The following is a 20,491-nucleotide window of genomic DNA, read 5'->3' as shown; positions in this document are numbered from 1 at the left end:
CACTGCCAATTTGGTCACATAGCAGTTTGGACTAAAGAATCATTCAGGGTTTGAGCCCACTACAGTTTCACACATCCGGCTATTTCAGATAATCAGCACTATAGAAAATATGCAGTTGTTTAAACAGTTAGTCATGGTGAATAATGCAAAATAAGCAGTTGGGTGAATAATGGAAAGCACAATGACTAATCTATATATGATTCATCTCCGGCTGTCACTTTTAATGAAAACTTTGAACAAAGACAGGATAAATATTTTGAAACTGGATGTCCGGGATTTCCTTTACAGGATTAATCCCAGTTTAGACACAAAATCTTCGCAAATTATTTCATGACAAATTACAACAATGCGATGACTTGTTTTGAAATTAAAAACAGATAAACAGGACGTACATTTTACAACAATTCTCATCCTGTTCAGAGAAGAATATAAAAAAAATGATCTGATGATCTCAATGCATTAGCATTTTTTGTCTAGTGGTACAAAAAAAAAAAAAAACAGGCAGCCGCCACTGAGATATCTGAAATATTCATGATTCCTATACCCCCTCTGGGTTTTCTTTTGAAATGACGGCCATAATATTTCAATCGCAGTTCCAAAGAGATTTTATTTTAAACAACCTTTTATCTCAAACCGACAGACAGAGACTGTACATCACGTATGACAAAGTGGTCAGCGTAAAAAGTGTTCTGAACAAGTTCAACTGGACGCATGATATAAATCTTACTGCTTTCATCTGATTTAGTATCACTGAGAAATTTCATATGAGAATAACCATAGCAGTCAGCATGTTCCCACGGTGATTCCCGACTTTTGCTGGCAGAGATGGTGACTTGAGTCTGAGGCACAGTTTGAGACACGCTCAAGTAAGAATAGAATGATTGTAAGCTTGACTTAAACTCATAAACAATTGACATGAGCCTTCAACTGGACCTCAAATTAAAAACTTCTGGATGTGAAAAAAGCATAGGTTTACAAAGAGAAATATTTTCGTATTGAGTAAATCTCATACTTTGTATTAAAGGAGAACTCTGGTCAATTTTAACATTGAGCTCAATTAGTCAAGCTCTATTTCGGTCGAAGTCCAAAGTAGTCGATTGTCGAGTTCACGCGCATAGGTTTAGTTACCTATGATCACGTCCGTGAACTCGACAATCGACTACTTTGGACTTCGACCGAAAACAGGAACTAAATACAGGTATGTGCGCTGGCTGATATAACATCATTTTTATTAATATCTTTCACATCTACTGCAGTCAGATTCACTCGTGTTCACTCTGAAGGAATCACTCAACATGGCTGGGCACTTGTATGACACATCAAGGGTGATAAGACAAATAAAAGCAGGTTTAAAATTAGACCCCATTCAAGTCAATAGGGTGCAAATTTTAAAAATAGGATAACACGGTGTAGGCAACACCGATTTTTGTCGTTGTTCTCTGTATTGACAGCACTCCAAATTTACTAAAAATTGAGCTCAATGTTAAAATTGACCAGAGTTCTCCTTTAAGGTGTCTTAACTATTATGTACTTGCATAAAAAAAAAAGTACAATGTACTTATTGTGTTGATGTTAGTACTGAGGTGGAATACGGGTAAGGTTAGGGACAGGTTTAGGGGTATGGGTAGGTTTAAGGGTGGGTTAAAATGTAAGGGAAGGGTAATCAAGTAATTATAGCTGTATTTAGATAAATTAATTACAGATGTAATTCCATACAGGTAATTATAATATTATAAGTACAATGTAAAACATATATGTACTGTGTACATAATACCGGCGGTAAGTGAATTGTATCAAATTATAAATTTTAATGTTATATTAGTTCAGTGCCATTCGTCTTTTTTTGTAGATAAATTGACTATTTTGATGTGCATGGCCGTAAAGATGATCTATTGATTTAAGTAAAAAAATCTGAAACTTTCTTTTAGATGACTTAAAGGGATAATTCACCCAAAATATTCTGTCATAATGTCCTGCCGTTCCACCTATGACTTCCTTTTCTGTCAAACATAAAATAAGATATGTTTAGAATTGTCTGAGTGTTTTTGTCCATATAATGGAAGTCAAGGGTCACCAAAAGTGTTTGGTACCCAATCTTCTTCTTCAAAAAAATATATTTTATGTTCAACAGAAGAAAGTAAGTCATACAGGTTGCAAATGATGATAGGATTCTCATGTTAGTCTGATAGAAAGCCTATTCTCATATAATTCTCAACTATAAGTTTATTTATCAAGAAAATGCCTAGAAATTACAGAATTGACCTATAGAAATATAGCGCTGGTAATATCGCACCTCATCTCAACAAGCCACACAATTCACGTCCATAGTACAAACTGTGTAGGACGGGTTTAAACGCCAACACCAAACCCTAAAATCTGATTGAAAAGTGGAAACCAGTAGCAAAAGGATGTTGATCCAAGAAGTCGCTGAACATTTCCGCGGAGCAGATTGTTTAAGCTGAGCTAATAAAAGCATCAGAGCTCAAGGTGATGCACCTGTTTAAAGGTCTTGCTGACCGTGTCAGATATTAGGCCAAGCATCTGCTCTCCTTATGTCATTGGCATGTTAAAGTAAACATTTGCTTATATTATTTGCTTTATTTGTCAGAACCATGCTACTAACCATGCTAATGTAAAGGCTAAAGGCACAGTGTCTGTCTGATTTCAGGGCATGGGAAGCTGGTCCCTAAAACCAAAATGTTATCAGTTTCCACTACAAGACTAGAGTGAATGAGACAATCAGATAAGCGTCTCTATAGCGCAGAGAGAAAGCGAGCTTTCTATAAGCCACCTGTGAGATTAAGCCAGTGCTATCTGACACACTCGGCTACACGTGTTTGCACAGAGATGGACAGATATGAACTGCTGGTACGGAGAGAACTGCCCAGCGTCCAGGGGCCAGGGAAAGAGCACATGCATTAGTCTAAATGACACAGTGAACATACAGTGGCAACATGTCTGAAAAGATCACAGACCTGACATGCTTTGAATCTTAAAGAATTGATTGATTGACTAATGAATGAAAGTTTTTAAATATGGTCTAGTATGATTGAGTGAACCTTTTAATAAGATAAGACTCAGATAAGTCTTAAAGAGAAATTCCTAAACTTTGGTATGTCTTCTAGGGGTATCTGGAAAGATTTTAGATTTGGCTTTGTTACAGAAAATAGAAAAATATTAAAATGACTAATCATGACTAATGTTTTTTTTTTCAGTTTATTTTCATATAAAGAAAACGTTATACATGTCTAAGGGTTGTCATTACTTGAAATAAAATGAAATAAATAAAATATTAGAAAAACATTTCTCCTTTTCGTTTAGTTTAAGTGGAAGAACTAAAACTATTAAAGTTAAAATTAAAGAATAACATCTAAACATCTAAAAAAAATTATATCAATGATAATAAAATAACACTGATGTGTGCAAAATTGAATTAAATGACATTAAATTAAATGATTACATTTTACATTACATTTTATTTATCTCTAGAAGCCTGAAATGTAAATAACTCTAAGTATTTGCAATAATAATAGTGATGCTTGGCGTATATCAAACGTCAGATGAACAAATGAATAATAGAAACACAGCCTATGGTTTGAGTATAACGAAGAATCACTTCCATCAGCAACAAACCAAAGATTGATGTCTGCTGTTTTGATGTGTGCTGTACATTACAAGCTTCTCCCTGCACTGCCTGGCAATAAACCATCATCTCTTCAGCCCCCTTTATTCCCTCTTTCTGCTTTAAATCGGGACAGTAGATATCCTGTCATTCTCTCTCAGTCTATCCCTGCAGTAAGATTGCAGGATGCCCCACTTTTTAGGTTGCAAAAACACAAAGATGCACACACACATTCTTGCACAATCACCGGTGGGACTGGATGGCTGGCCTGGTGCCCTGAGAACTGGAGCTTATACTGTGCGTCTGCCAATCTGAGCCCAACAAGCTGTTTTTGGGGGGGAGGCATGTGCATTTAATTTCATTCTCACAGACCATCAATGTCCTGCAAAAAGGCCAATATAAACCTCAGTCACTAAAGAGCCTTCTGAAAAAGCCTTTGTCACATTGCTCTTGTTAAAAGATCAAGAGGAGAGGAACTATTCCCAGATTCTCAAAGCAAAAAGAGCAAGAATTCAAAATGAAAAATGATACTGTTTTTGATACAGATGAGTGATGTGTGTTCATTTTCCTCTATCTCTTCCTTTTGACTGAAGTTAAAAAACTGATATGTGCAGTTTAACAGTGGGACGTCAGAAATGAGATAATATTTCATTGTGACTGTGCCAGAGAGATAAAGAGCTCAGCGAGACCTCAGGAGCTGATTAAAGCTGATACAGCTCCAGGACTGATAGCTTCCCTCCAGCTTCTGTGTTGTTAGCCGCTCCTCTCAATGCCATGTGTGTGTGTGTGTGTGTGTGTGTGTGTGTGTGCACCATATCCAGAGAGTCAAAATTATGGAATAGATTGGATACTTAGATTTGCACTAAATTGCTGCTTTTGAGCAGGTTCATGTTGTTGTTGTTGTTGTTGGTTTTAACAAACTAAATACTTTATTTTTCATAGAAACAGAATTTGTTCATTTGTCATTTGTTGCCTTGAATTTTTTTAAATAAAAATTGCATTTTATGTTTGGATTTTGTTTTATTCTCGTCTTTCAATCACTTTCAATCGTTAAATAGAGAATCCACTAGCCTATAGAAATATGAATTATTACATATCGTCATTGTCAAGAGGAAACCTCTTATTACATTTTTTTTTTCAGAGATCATTACTGTTGGTTACCCTTTACGTCTATCATGGGTTTTACAAATATTTAACCAATGAAAAGTATTAAAAAGAGCTTATGACTAAAACCTTGCATCTCCATTGGATCCTTAATCTGTCGGGAAAATCTGATAAATCCACCCCGCCTCTATCGTGAATGATGTGACGCACGCAGTTTGGACCATCTCTGCTTGTGTGCAGTGCAAAGGTAAATAAAGAACTGGTTCTTTGAATAGGCCTAAGTAGCCTACAGCGTTTTTTTTTCTTTTCTTTACTCAGGAAACTATATATATAATGTGTTATGTATTTAAGGAGCGGAAATTTTTTATGTCTTAGTGTTGCATTTGTTGACGAGTCATTGCCAATACTGCCTTAAATAGCCTGTGCGTAGAACTTTATCTTTAATGACGTGATATTTTCTCCAAATGACAGAAAAAACTGAGCGCCCACATAGCCACAGTAATCTTAATAACCCATAAGTTGATAAAAATTGAACACAATGCACATACACCTCAGATGCGGCCGTTCTAATGGTGGACGAAACATAGGCCTATGTATTAAATTCTCAGAAATGCGCTTGTCAAATACCTTGTAACTCCATTTGAGCTTGGTTTTGGTAAAATATTAATAATGTAATGACTCGTGCAAGTGTCTGACCATATATAAAGCCACAGTATCAACTTTGTTTAATCATTTTAAAAATAGTGTTTTTTCCATTTCCTGAAAAGTAGCGTTTTGGAGATACAAGGCTTCCGATATTTAAAATCATCATGATCTAAATTTAGAGTGAAATTAACATAAAATGTTTAAATATTTATTTTGTGAAAATGATGTACTGTGAGAAATTTTGTCAGTCAGGCAGGGCTATTATCATTAACTAAATCCAAAAACTTACAATTTATTTCAGCTATACAATGGATTGTGTGCAAGGCAACATTTATCATTTTTGTTTAGTTTTAGTTGCAGTACTAAAATAGCGAAGACTAAAACTTGATATAAAAAATAATGAAAATAACAAACAAATAACACAACAAAATTACTAAAACTAAATAAAATCAACATTAAAATGCAAAAATAAAATCTGATTATAAATATTAACAAAAACTAGAATAGTACATCAATGATGCTAAAATAACGCTGCCCTCAGACGAGGCTTCATTTCCATCAGTATCAACAATACGGGTTATGCGCAACATTCTACAAAACGGGTATAACTACTTCCGGCTGTCAGATACTGAGGTAAACACAGCGTAGTAATAGCGACCTTTTATAGCCTGTGTTTAGGAGCTACCCATACTAACAATTTCCGATGTACACCGTATTGCCAAACGGACGACCAGAGCCCCGAGTACTCTATTAGACAAAGGATTTAAGTTGTGCGGCTTTTTTTTTTTTTTTTTTTTTTTTTACTCTAAAGTTTGATCAGAAATAAGAATGTTATTATAATAAGCAAAAATTAACAGAAAATTAACAATTACCTCAGAGATCAAATACCGCTGCGGAAGTGAAAAGCGGAAATGCTTATACCTGTTTTCCGGTTCGAACGCTGGGCGCTCTGCATAACCCCTATTCTTTTAGGGGAAATTTAGTTTTATCAAAAGTTGATACTTCGTTTACAAAAATAACAACAGTGTCAATGAAGCGCCACATGAACAAGGTTAATATCATTCAGAATAATATTTGTATTGTGTATTGTTTCCAATAAAGCTGTAATTTTTGTCAAATTATGCTAAAACATGTGAAAATGTTATGTGTATTTAGCATACACAAAATGCTAGCTATTAAATGACCATTAGCAAGACAAGGGAGACATGTTATTTGAAAAAAAAACAAAAAAAAAACATGTTATTAAACATAATTGAAACACATAGGAAATGAAAGTGGTGGAAATGACCATGACTTGTGCTTCAAGAAGTTTTGTTTTCTTTGTTTCCAAAGTTCAAAAGTAACTGTTTCCTGTGTCCCTTTGTTCCCACAAGTCATTAGTTGCCATGGATACTCATTTAAAGATCACACCTGTTAGTCTTTGACTACACGCTGTTATGTTGCTTTCTTGTGGATTACCTGAGTTTGTTTTACATTAATACTTTTGTTTTTGAGTCTTTTTGCATCTTGACCATCTCAGTCAGACCCAAAACGTTACAAGGACAAAAGTGCCCAAAGCTGAAGAAACACCCAATTATAAATTATCATCGCTGTGTTAAACTTTTTACATTTTCAATTTAATGTCAGCTCAACAATCAGGTTTTTTTCTTCTTAAAAAAAAAAGAAAGTAAATCCAAATCCAAATGCCAGCAAAATATTAAGTTTTCTCTCACAGGCATATTTAGTCACTTTATTCACCCAACACATTACACATGTGATGTAGCTCAGCCTGCTGTGGCACCTCAGTCTGCTTTATGGAGACAACTGCCTCGATCATCAGGAAGAAATTAGCGGAGCACTAAGCAACTCAATCTTATTGGCTGCCGGGCCCGTCCGCTCCATTTGAGGTCAGCCCAGACATTCCAATGGATAATCTTTTCCATCCCTCCACTCTCTTGTCTTTCTCTCTCTCTCACACACTCAGTCTGTTTTCCTCAAAGAGCAACTTCAGCACAAGGCTGGCTTTGTGTTGCCTCTTCTTTCTCACTCAGTCAGTGTGTTTTAAGTGAACCGTGTGGAGCTGAAATACATATCTGCCTTCGTTCCAAGCTTTCCCTGCACCTTCCAGTAAGTTATTTTATATAGCAAGCTAGTAATATGAAGCCTCTGAATTAGGGCCATCACCACATCACAAAGCTTCTGGAGAGTAGCTGAGCTATGTTTGCTTCTGGAGCTTCGCCCACTTTTCCCAGCATCCCATTCTTTGTTCTGCTCGCTCTCTCTGAACTTCCAACAAAAGGCTGTAATTATGGTGGGCACAAACCAGAGAGAAAGAGCGATATTATAGCATTCTCTCACACTTCAAATATGCATGCTCGCTAGAAGTTACAGGAACCCGTTTTGATTTATGCCAGCTGTGGAATGACAGCTGCTGTGAACTTCTGGAATGGTCGTTTTGATGCAACCCACATATCTCATGCATTCTGAATCACAATATTTACATAAGTCCTCATGTTAAACGCCTGAGATACACATCCTCGTCAAAACATACTGTTGAGTGATCGCGCTAAAGACTAGCTTTAATGTGCTACATACTAACTGGTAACACTTTATAATAAATGTCAATTTGTTGATATTAGTTTACTACATCAGATGACATGAAAAATATATGCATCTAAAGCATTGTTCATCTTAGCTGAGGTTAATTTCAACATTTACTAATACATTATTAAAATCAAAACTTGCATCTTTTATTAAACCTATTTTATTTTATTTTATTATAATAATAGATACTAATAAATTCATATCTGAGATTATTGAATGGAACTGAACATTAACACAGATTGATAAACACTGTAACAAATGTAATGCTCATTGTTAGTTAATCAATTATCTTGACACTTGAAAAATATATTCCTTGGAAGTGATAATTGACTTTAAATAAGCAACAAGCCTGGGGAAAAACAAACATGCTGTACACTAGCTGAAAACCAACTGAGAACAAAGAGATCTACAACATGTGAATACTGGGAATAAGACCGGTGAAACATGTCCATTACTGTAGGGGCCAGGGGAGACACTCACTATATGGGCTTTGTTGTAACATGTTTGAAGCAGAAACTATTTCTCATGAGTGAAACTGTATCTTGAGTTCTACTCGGGAATGACAGGACAAGACATCCTACACTTGGAATAAAGACTGATTTTGCCCTACAGCGTTGAATCGCTGACGATATGCATGGATGATCCAGCACTGTAGGGCAATATCAGTTCAACGCAACTGTGCTAACACAGACCAGATGGCTTTCAGAATTAAAATTCTGATCTGATGTGTTTGTGGCAAGCGCAGGTGCTCTGATGTGCATGTGAATGTGTTTTATACCTGTGGATGTCCTGCGCTGTTGTAGCGGGTACGCACCCGTGAAGCCAGAGCAGCCATTGGGCGAACTGCCAGCGTCGCCCGACCAGCTCCGCGCTACTGTGCAGGGGTTTTTCAGGAGCCCTGTGTGTGTGACACAAGAGAAGTGGGTGAGAGTCACTCACTTACTATTTAATCAGGTGAGGATTTCAGACCAATATGTGAAAGTACACATTACACTTTACTCAAATGTTATGGATGGATCTCACAGTCTTCAATAAACTATTTATATAAGCTTATATGACAGTATAGGGGGAAATGTTGCTCTCTTGAAACGTAATGATAGTTTATGTAGGCATCAGTCAGTCTCAATATGTCTCCTGTAAAAGTCTTTAAGATAAATTAATTTAGAAACCAATAAAACAAAAGTTGACATTCAATAAAAGTACACAGGTATACACAATGGATGTTGATGACTCAGATGATTTGGTTTCAGAAGAAACTGATGAGAAAGCTTGAGTTCACATTGATTTTTATTTGCAAATCTGAACATAGGTTGTAACGCATGAAGGAGTAAAGAAACAAAAACAGTCTTTTATAAAAATTTCAAAAAGGTAACATGCAGGAAATAGCAGGATGTCACATTTGCCATTGTTTTGGTTTCGTTTTCAGATTGGACTTTCTCCCATTTCCTGTGTTTCTTTGTTCTGGCCAGTCATTAATTTCCATGAGCACCCATTTAACAATCACACCCGATAGTCTTTGATTTAATCATCATTGTGTATTTAAGTTCCTAATTTCCCTCAGTTCGCTGTCTGGTTTTGTCGTATGTTACACACTGTTACGTTGCCTTCTGTCCCGTGGATTGCCTGCGTTTGTATTACATTCTTGATCATCATAGACAGACCAGTCATCAGACCTAAACCATTACAGAACACCAGACCAAAGAAAGATGGATTATGTAGCAGAACTCATCGCACTAGCCTGTAAAGGGCTCTCGATATTGGATTATTCTGCTCGCTTTTGCCAGCTCGCCCAATGCTATCACTTTGATGACGAGATGCTGAAATCGCTCAACTGGATTGGAGTGAACTATTACAGCCCTCTTAATTTACCTGATTTGGGAAGTGGAACATGAAGAGAAGCCATCCCCAGGTGTCTGCAGGGCGCATATCTCAAAGCCCACTGCCACCATGGAGACAGAACCCGAGCCCAATGCAGACCGTGTGCCATGGACAAAGAGTCAGAGCCGATGCTCGCTACGGATCCTGACCCTGACCCTGTCCATGCCGGAATGGAAGCCCGCCATCCAGTCTGACTAGGTGTGTGAGCCGGCTGTAACTTCCGAACAAGAAGGACTTTCAGTGGAGCTAGTAGAGTACAATCTGACTCCGCTTATCCCATGCATCCCCAAATCTGTTTTGACATCCAGCTCAAAGTCTGCATCGCCACTGATGATACGCCCACCCAGCCTTCCCCTCCCACCTCCTCTGCCAAAGCCAGTCAGTCCTTCGGTCCACCTCCACTGGCTCCCTCCAGTCTCTCGTCTCCTCCTTTAGTGGTTCAACCCTTCGAGTTGAATCTGCCACGAATCTTCTGCTCACCAGCTTCACTGGCTTCACTGGACTCCCTTGTCCCTCCGGCTCAACTTTTGTTAGACCTCATCCTGCCTGCGCCACAAACTTCCGGGACACCAGCTGCACTTTATCCCTCCACCCCTTCGGCTCCGTCGGGCTCGGCCTTCCCTATTGGTCCGCCTTGATCTGCCTTGGTCCTTGTCCGCCATGGGGATCTTCAGTCTCGTCTGCTCTGCTGTGGTGGTCTTCTGCTCCTCCATGGGGGTTGTCAGTCCTGCTGTGGTGGTCTTCTGCACATGTGCCTGATGAAGACCTAAAGGTCAAAAATCATACTCGTACTAATGTCCCTCATGCGTTACAAATCTTTAAAGGGGTGGTAAAATGCCTTTTTCACAAGATGTAAAATAAATCTCTGATGTCCCCAGAGTGTTTGTGTGAAGTTTTAGCACAAAATACGCCACAGATATTTTTATATAGCATGTTAAAGTTGTCACTTTTTGAGGGTTTGCAAAAACGCACCGTTTTGTGTCTGGCCCTTTAAATGCAAATGAGCTGCTGCAGAAGGCGGGGTTTCAAGAGCTCATGTGTGTTAAGCAGCTGCGATTACCTCATGCAGACACACTAAAATGACAGAAACTGTTCTGCCTTTATTGTTAAAACGGAGTCAGACAAAGGTGGAGAGACTCAAGAAGAAGTGACAACATGTAGAATGCAACAGGACGTTTCTGAATGGTTAGTTGATGAATTTTATGTTGCTGATGTGGAGTTAACTATCTTCAATTATCATATTCTGTCATGATAATCTATAAATCGCTCGTATAGGAACTGTTGTGAGATAGAACTTTCTATTGCATGTGAAAAAACGGATGCTAAAGTTTGAGCTGACTAACAAATGTATACAACAACTTTTCCTCTTCTCAACATGGTTCCCGGGGGTGGGATTTATTTACATTTTAGGGTTGGTGATGTCACTAACCCGAGAGGAATGTCGTGTAGTCCCTACCAGCAGTTTGTTGTAGTCATTTTCTTTAAAAACAAATATCTTTCTTTGCTTTGAACTTTGAGCGTCGTAACTTTGCAGATGTTGTTTATGCTCAAACAGCAACATTTCACACTAACTAAAGTTAGAAAAGTGAAATCATACTCAGCCACCCCTTTAAGACTTTCGTTCATCTTTGAAACACAACTTAAGATATTTTTAATGAAACCTTAAAGATTACTCTTAAACCTTAAGATAAAACCTTAAATTAAACCTTAAGGATAAAGTCATTTCCCCCAAAACTTTGATGCTTAAAAATGCTCATGAAGACATTGTAAAAGTAATCCATATTAATCAAATTTAATTTATGATTACATAGGCTTTTATTCACATATAAACATTAATCAAAGCACGTACATAGAGCTAATCAAATATTATGTTAAATGCAAGCTAAACCATGCTTGCTTGACTCACGAGAACCAGTAAGGTTTGTCTCGCGCATCAAGTAAGAAAGTTTCTCGCGCATAAGTTTCTAATGTTAGAAACATGCTGTCACAGTGTCTGGTTTGTGTATTCCTGGTGTCCACTAGATGTCCTCTTCCCCACGGTGTCATCCACATTCTCACTACATTTCCCATGATCCTGTCTGTCACTTAGTGTTCATTATGTTCAGCTGTTTCTTGTCACCTTAATTAGCCCTTGTGTATATATACCCTGTCAGTTTCAGTGTTTGTCACGGAGTCCTTGTTTAATGTCCCCACACTTCCGTTCCTGTTACTACCCGTTTCTTGTCCCTGTCTTGTGTCTGTGGATTGCTTACATGGTTTTGACCTCTGCCTGGACTGGATTGTGAGTACGGATTACCCCTTAATAATAAATACTGCACTTGGATCCTCTCTCCCCTGTGTGTGTTCCGTGACAGAAGGACTCCGTCACAATGCAAGGATCCAGCGGTATGTGTTCCGACTTCTCTTCCCCAGCCATCGAGCGGGAGAGGAGGGATTGTTTTGAGGGGACCCGCCTAGCCATTTTTCGTGGGACCCGGGGAGGTCACAGAGGAGGAGGTGGTCGAGATCAAGGCCAACACCACCCTCCACCTTGGCCCCCCTTCGTCCCTGGACTGGTGAGGGACGGATTAGAGCCACCATCTCGCCATCGCGGGCGGAGAAGGGGAAAACGCACGTCTGCCCAGCCAGAGTTTGTTCACGTCCCGTCTGCCCAGCCAGAGTTTGTTCACGTCACGTCTGCCCAGTCAGAGACTGTTCACGTCACGACTGCCCAGTCGGAGACTGTTCACGTCCCGTCTGCCCAGTTTGAGACTGGTCTAGAGATGCCCATTTGTGGGGCCGCCAAGGGTATGTTGGACTATTTGGAGCGTCTGGCTCGGATCCTGGACATGCCAGTGTCTGCTGTTCCTGAGTCGGAGCCAGTGTCTGCTGTTCCTGAGTCGGAGCCAGTGTCTGCTGTTCCTGAGTCGGAGCCAGTGTCTGCTGTTCCTGAGTCGGAGCCAGTGTCTGCTGTTCCTGAGTCGGAGCCAGTGTCTGCTGTTCCTGAGTCGGAGCCAGTGTCTGCTGTTCCTGAGTCGGAGCCAGTGTCTGCTGTTCCTGAGTCGGAGCCAGTGTCTGCTGTTCCTGAGTCGGAGCCAGTGTCTGCTGTTCCTGAGTCGGAGCCAGTGTCTGCTGTTCCTGAGTCGGAGCCAGTGTCTGCTGTTCCTGAGTCGGAGCCAGTGTCTGCTGTTCCTGAGTCGGAGCCAGTGTCTGCTGTTCCTGAGTCGGAGCCAGTGTCTGCTGTTCCTGAGTCGGAGCCAGTGTCTGCTGTTCCTGAGTCGGAGCCAGTGTCTGCTGTTCCTGAGTCGGAGCCAGTGTCTGCTGTTCCTGAGTCGGAGCCAGTGTCTGCTGTTCCTGAGTCGGAGCCAGTGTCTGCTGTTCCTGAGTCGGAGCCAGTGTCTGCTGTTCCTGAGTCGGAGCCAGTGTCTGCTGTTCCTGAGTCGGAGCCAGTGTCTGCTGTTCCTGAGTCGGAGCCAGTGTCTGCTGTTCCTGAGTCGGAGCCAGTGTCTGCTGTTCCTGAGTCGGAGCCAGTGTCTGCTGTTCCTGAGTCGGAGCCAGTGTCTGCTGTTCCTGAGTCGGAGCCAGTGTCTGCTGTTCCTGAGTCGGAGCCAGTGTCTGCTGTTCCTGAGTCGGAGCCAGTGTCTGCTGTTCCTGAGTCGGAGCCAGTGTCTGCTGTTCCTGAGTCGGAGCCAGTGTCTGCTGTTCCTGAGTCGGAGCCAGTGTCTGCTGTTCCTGAGTCGGAGCCAGTGTCTGCTGTTCCTGAGTCGGAGCCAGTGTCTGCTGTTCCTGAGTCGGAGCCAGTGTCTGCTGTTCCTGAGTCGGAGCCAGTGTCTGCTGTTCCTGAGTCGGAGCCAGTGTCTGCTGTTCCTGAGTCGGAGCCAGTGTCTGCTGTTCCTGAGTCGGAGCCAGTGTCTGCTGTTCGGATTTCGGTGGTCCGGAGACGGAGGAGGAGAAGGAGAGGAGCCTCTTCATCGGGTCGTCTGGTGGGTGCTAACCCAGAGACCAGCCCGGAGGTAACTGCCATCCCTGCCGCCCCGCCCGAGCTGCTCGCCCTGCCGGCCCCGCCCGGGCTGCTCGCCCTGCCGGCCCCGCCCGAGCTGCTCGCCCTGGTTCCTGAGCCGGTGGAGCCGGTGTCTGTTGCAGTTCCTGAGCCGGTGGTGTCTGTTGCAGTTCCTGAGCCGGTGGTGTCTGTTGCAGTTCCTGAGCCGGTGGTGTCTGTTGCAGTTCCTGAGCCGGTGGTGTCTGTTGCAGTTCCTGAGCCGGTGGTGCCTGTTCCAGTTCCTGAGCCAGGGTCTGTCTCTGTTCCGCCTTGGTCTTCACCGCCGTGGCCGCCCGAGTGGTCGTCTCCGCCGTGGCCGCCCGAGGGGTCTTCACCGCCCTGGCCGCCCGAGGGGTCTTCACCGCCCTGGCCGCCCGAGGGGTCTTCACTGCCGTGGCCGCCCGAGGGGTCTTCACCGCCCTGGCCGCCCGAGGGGTCTTCTCCGCCCTGGCCGCCAGATGGACTGTCGTCTCCGCCCTGGCCGCCAGATGGACTGTCGTCTCCGCCCTGGCCGCCAGATGGACTGTCGTCTCCGCCCTGGCCGCCAGATGGACTGTCGTCTCCGCCCTGGCCGCCAGATGGACTGTCGTCTCCGCCCTGGCCGCCAGATGGACTGTCGTCTCCGCCCTGGCCGCCAGATGGACTGTCGTCTCCGCCCTGGCCGCCAGATGGACTGTCGTCTCCGCCCTGGCCGCCAGATGGACTGTCGTCTCCGCCCTGGCCGCCAGATGGACTGTCGTCTCCGCCCTGGCCGCCCGATGGACTGTCTGCTTCGTCACGGCCGCCGGTTAGATTGTCATCCCCTGTTCCTGTTCCCCTTCATGGTCCTGGCCCTCCATCCCTCCCCCTGATCCTCCACCATTCTACCTCCCGCCTGGACTCTTGTTTTGTTTTTGTTTTTTTGTGGGTCTTGGAGCGTCTGGTAGCCGCTCCGTAGAGGGGGGATTATGTCACAGTGTCTGGTTTGTGTATTCCTGGTGTCCACTAGATGTCCTCTTCCCCACGGTGTCATCCACATTCTCACTACATTTCCCATGATCCTGTCTGTCACTTAGTGTTCATTATGTTCAGCTGTTTCTTGTCACCTTAATTAGCCCTTGTGTATATATACCCTGTCAGTTTCAGTGTTTGTCACGGAGTCCTTGTTTAATGTCCCCACACTTCCGTTCCTGTTACTACCCGTTTCTTGTCCCTGTCTTGTGTCTGTGGATTGCTTACATGGTTTTGACCTCTGCCTGGACTGGATTGTGAGTACGGATTACCCCTTAATAATAAATACTGCACTTGGATCCTCTCTCCCCTGTGTGTGTTCCGTGACACATGCTTAATGATTTATATGAATTACTTTAACTTTTTATTAACTTTTTGAAGTGTCAAAGTTATGGTTAAATGGACTTTTGATGGGTGGCACAGAAATCTCTCATATTTTCAGAAATATCTTCATTTGTATTTCAAAAATATGTTTTATGGGTTTGTAACAACTAACAAAATGAGGGTGAGTAAATTGTGAATTTTGAAAAAAATTGTTCATTTGTGGGTGAACTATCCCTTTAAGGCATAAAATGGGCTTCCATACTTGTACATAATTAATTAAAACATTTGTAATTAATGAGTGTCCTTTTGTACATGTTACAAACATTTCAACAGTTGTGTAGTGTCAGTTGTGTAGCATGTAAAACCGTAAGTCATTTTTATGAGAAAGACCCATGTGAGAATGTTTGTGACTGAATGTGTGTGGCCCATGCAACATATCTCTGATTGATATGGAAATAACTTGACCTCCAGATGTTTTATTTGTTCGCTAGTAAAATTGCAAGTGCCTCATTTTCATCTGTCTCTGAATATGAACTTTCAGACCACCCAATATTCTGACTCCCTATTACCTTGAGCAACAAAGGACACCTAGCCACACACACACAAACACAGACTAAAGGCAAAATTTGCAGGCTCACTTTATGAGACCCGGGATATTTGCTCCTTTCAAAGCCCTCATTTACGAGACCTTGATGAGAGGTCGTGCCACGCAGAGCAGATTCCTTTTTTCAAGGTTTCCATCTCATCACTAAGACAATCAAGCTCAAGGTCAAAGATCAAACCTGCAATTCAATTCATCATGAACGTCATAAAAATTTCTCTTTCAAGGGTTCTTGATTAGCTCTTTAGAAACGGGCTTGAAGGATGGACCACAGTACTGGCAGAAGTTGTTGCCTTGACCATGCGATCATTAGAGATCCTTCAAATCCTTTTTTAGTAGCCTTGACAGTTGCATTAGTGATGTATAGAGATTGAGGGGTTTCAGTTTAATACCTCTTTATCGTCTTTGTGATTGATTAGAGTGTGTGATTTGATGACAGCCTTTACAATGTGTTCTGGATACTAATAAGTCATGCTAAAGATCAATGGATTTGACTGTCAGGATAATGAAGATCTGCCACTTATACTGATATTCACATTGAGGCAACCAAAAATGTAGACTAACACCAGGATAAGATGTAGTAATGACTGCCTGAGCCTGTTTTTACAGTAGGTTTGCTGTGTCATTTCCTGTTAGTAGATGGGAACAATAATAACTGCTTTGGCAATGCTAAGTTGAAATAGTCAAGATAGTGTGCAGGAACAAAAGGTCTGATCCATAACCTTTCATGAGACGCTGCCAGGAAGAGACATGTACCGTAGATGTTAGGATGGATGGAGAGAGAAGCAGTCTAAACTAAGAAAGGCTTTTAAAATAGCTGCCAAATTCCAGCCTTTCTCCTTATAGCTGCACACATAAACATAGACGCAATCTTTACGAGACAGTCAGGAAAAGCAGACCCATAAGAAAATGGGTCAATGACACACGTGGGCACTGGTGTCCACGAAACACACGTGCCAACAAATGTATTTATGTTGGCTTTGAAAAGTTTAAATTTAATGACTGAATGAAACGTCATGTGTTGTGACCATCAGGTAAAACCTAATAACATACTTTTCCTTACACATTGAATACATTTGAGTGTACATTTTGATCATTATACACAGGGCTTGACATTAACACACGCCAGCGGATTTCAGCAGTGGCGTGTAACAGTCACTACTACTAGCCACTTTAGTGGGTTGAATTTTAAACATAATATAGGCTATACATTTTTTAAAAAGGCATCTGAAATAATAAACTAAGTGCAATAGTGTTGTCAAAAATATAAATGTTTCAATACATATTGAAACTGAAATATCACTTTCAATACTCATTTTCCACAGAATAGATACATGATGATACCAGCTGCACTTTCTCACTCTCTCATCTCTTCGACAGTGATTTGACACACAAACCCGCCTCCACTCACTCACTCCCTCACTCGTTTCATCTGCTCCGGATTAATATTGTTGGTGTTACAGGGCTTGAATTTCAGCGTGGAATTACTTTTTGTGCTTACACCCAAAGTGCACGCAAATAAGCCGCCTCGTACTAAATTGAGTTTGTCGGTGCTTATACATTGTGCTTGAACACACACGAAATAATGACAAAATGCTGGTCTTGGCAAGTATTTGTGCCAGTCAGTTATGTTGTGGTGTATAACAGTATGATGGATCTGTGCGTCAGGTCTTAAAGTGACAGGAGCCTAGTATGCCTGCTGCCAAATTATGAGATGATATTACAAATATATATATGGAAGTTTTTCCCCATGGCATCGATTTAAAAATTTTGGCCAGTGAAAATGCTTAGTGGTAACTTTGTAAAACCACTAGCAACAGTGGCTGGTGAGCAAAAAGTTAATGTCAAGCCCTGATTATACATATAGACTACCAGTCAAAAGTTTTGGATCAATCTTTTTTTAAATGAATCTCTTCTGCTCACCAAGGTTGCATTTATTTGATTATTTGTTATTTGAATACAGTAAAAACAGTAATATTGTGAAATATTATTACAATTTAAAATAACTTTTCTATTTTAATATATTTTAAAATGTAATTTATTCATGTGATTAAAGCTGGATTTTCAGCATCATTACTCCAGTCTTCAGTGTCACATGATCCTTCAGAAATCATTCTAATATGCGGATTTGATGCTCAAAAAACATTATTTTTTTTCAGGATTCTTTGATGAATAGAAAGTTCAAAATAACAGCATATTCTGAAATATAATCTTTTGTAACATTAAACATGTCTTTATACAACTGGATCAATTGAATTCTTCCTTGATGAATTCGTATTGATTTATTTTATTTAAACAATTCTTACTGACCCCAAACTTTTGAATGGTATAGTGTTTAATGTTACTATTTCTATTTCAGATAAATGCTGTTCTTTTGAACTTTCTATTCATCAAAGAATCCTGAAATAAAAATGTAAATAACTGTTTTCAACATTGATAATAATCATAAATATTTCTTGAGCATCAAATCATCATACTATAATGATTTCTGAAGGATCATGTGACACTGAAGACTGGAGTAATGATGCTGAAAATTCAGCTTTGATCACAGAAATGAATTTCACTTTATATATTCACATAGAAAACAGCTGTTTTAAATTGTAATGTAAATCAGCTGCTTACTATGTGAATATATATGTTAATAAAGCAATAAGCCCCGCGATGCCGTGTTTTACAGTGAATTTAGAACAGCTAAGGGGTGTTGTTAGGCACGACACGGAATTTGTGAAACCGTAGCAAAAATATTAATGACATCATGTTACACAACACAGACCTTAGTGCAATCAAATGCTCTCTAGAATAATGTATCTAATACCACCTGCAATAGATTAGCAAGTAGCAAATCATGGTTTAAGATTGTGATGTATCTAATGGCTATTGGCAATTAAAATAAGGGACAAGTCCTTCGATATGTGCCAGTAAAGTGAATTCATGGGAAGGCTTATGGGAAGTCTGGAAATATTGTTTTTAAACCTTTCCAATTTATTGGTCAAAAGAAATTCCCTAAAAACTCGATCACTCAAATACAATTATCAGCGAGGAACTGGAAAAGAAGGGAGAAAACGTATAAGGAGGTTAATGAGAGACAAACATTCAGAGCAATGGCAAAAACATCTAGCTTTTTGAAATCTACTTCAATATTTCATCAGCCCTTTTTTTCTTCTTCTATTTCCTATGGAAGGAACAGCATTGAGTGTTTGTGGTTGTTGGAGTGTCCTGTCCATTAATCTCTCTGTAGATACACCAATCTGCTTCTCAACAACAGTGGTTCAATGAAAGTATGAGGAAAAATCCTACGGAGAGGCTTTTAATGATTGACGTCATCAATACAGAACAAAACATTCAGTCTCTTAGATTAGAACATCGGACCGCCTGCAAAAAAAGCATGCACATGCGTAAACACACACTTGCACACATTAATGTTAAATGTGTTGTTTTTCTTTTAGATATGTGATGGGCCGGCTACAGGATGTGCCATCCTCTTGTTTTTTTTTTCAGTATGTCTCCTTCACAGTGATGTGTAAAATATGAGGTCCATATATCCCTGGTGTATGACACATGAGGGCCTACAAGTTGAGTTCATCTGGAAAGAATGTTTGCTATACCAAGAATAAATTTTAGAAAATATTTGGCTCACTTGCAACTATAATATTAATTATGTTGTGGGGAAGAATTATTTAAGGCAATTTGGAATACTGGAAGCATCCACAGGATTGAGAGGGAGAAGCGCTTAAGGTTTTGGAAATTACATCACAGTTTGGAAATAATCGGTTGAGTAGATGTTATAATTATTTATAAGAAATAGAGGTATATTTTCATATACAGCGGGGAGAACAAGTATTTGATACACTGCCAATTTTGCAGGTTTTCCCACTTACAAAGCATGTAGAAGTCTGTAATTTTTATCATATGTACTCTTCAACTGTGAGTGACGGAATCTAAAACTAAAATCCAGAAAATCACATTGTATAATTTTTAAGTAATTCATTTGCATTTTATTGCATGACATAAGTATTTGATACATCAGAAAAGCAGAACTTCATATTTGGTACAGAAACCTTTGTTTGCAATTACAGAGATCATACGTTTCCTGTAGTTCTTGACCAGGTTTGCACACAAGAATTTTGGCCCACTCCTCCATACAGACCTTCTCCAGATCCTTCAGGTTTCGGGGCTGACGCTCAGCAATACAACTTTCAGCTCCCTCCAAAGATTTTCTATTGGATTTAGGTCTGGAGACTGGCTAGGCCACTCCAGGACCTTGAGATGCTTATTACGGAGCCACTCCTTAGTTGCCCTGGCTGTGTGTTTCGGGTCGTTGTCATGCTGGAAGACCCAGCCACGACCCATCTTCAATGCTCTTACTGAGGGAAGGAGGTTGTTGGCCAAGATCTCGCGATACATGGCCCCATCCATCCTCCCCTTAATATGGTGCCGTCGTCCTGTCCCCCTTGCAGAAAAGCATCCCCAAAGAATGATGTTTCCACCTCCATGCTTCACGGTTAGGATGGTGTTCTTGGGGTTGTACTCATCCTTCTTCTTCCTGAACACAGCAAGTGGAGTTTAGACCAAAAAGCTCTATTTTTGTCTCATCAGACCACATGACCTTCTCCCATTCCTCCTCTGGATCATCCAGATGCTCATTGGGAAACTTCAGACGGGCCTGGACATTCGCTAGCTTGAGCAAGGGGACCTTGCGTGCGTTGCAGGATTTTAATCCATGACG

General features: G+C 40.8%; 1 protein-coding gene across 1 annotated transcript in view; it reads right to left on the bottom strand.

The window, feature by feature from the left end:
- rxrab (retinoid x receptor, alpha b) overlaps positions 1 to 20,491 on the bottom strand; it is an 82,589-nt gene that overhangs the window by 43,587 nt on the left and 18,511 nt on the right. The window contains exon 2 of the mRNA XM_079606633.1: positions 8,733 to 8,852. Coding sequence (XP_079462759.1) covers positions 8,733 to 8,852 — 120 coding nt within the window. The remainder of the gene's footprint in view (positions 1 to 8,732; positions 8,853 to 20,491) is intronic.

The sequence above is a fragment of the Phoxinus phoxinus genome (assembly GCF_949152265.1).
Source record: "Phoxinus phoxinus genome assembly, chromosome: 3".
In the NCBI taxonomy this organism is placed as follows: domain Eukaryota; kingdom Metazoa; phylum Chordata; class Actinopteri; order Cypriniformes; family Leuciscidae; genus Phoxinus; species Phoxinus phoxinus.
The sequence above is the reverse complement of the archived record's forward strand: the minus strand, read 5'-3'. Positions and strand labels throughout refer to the sequence as shown.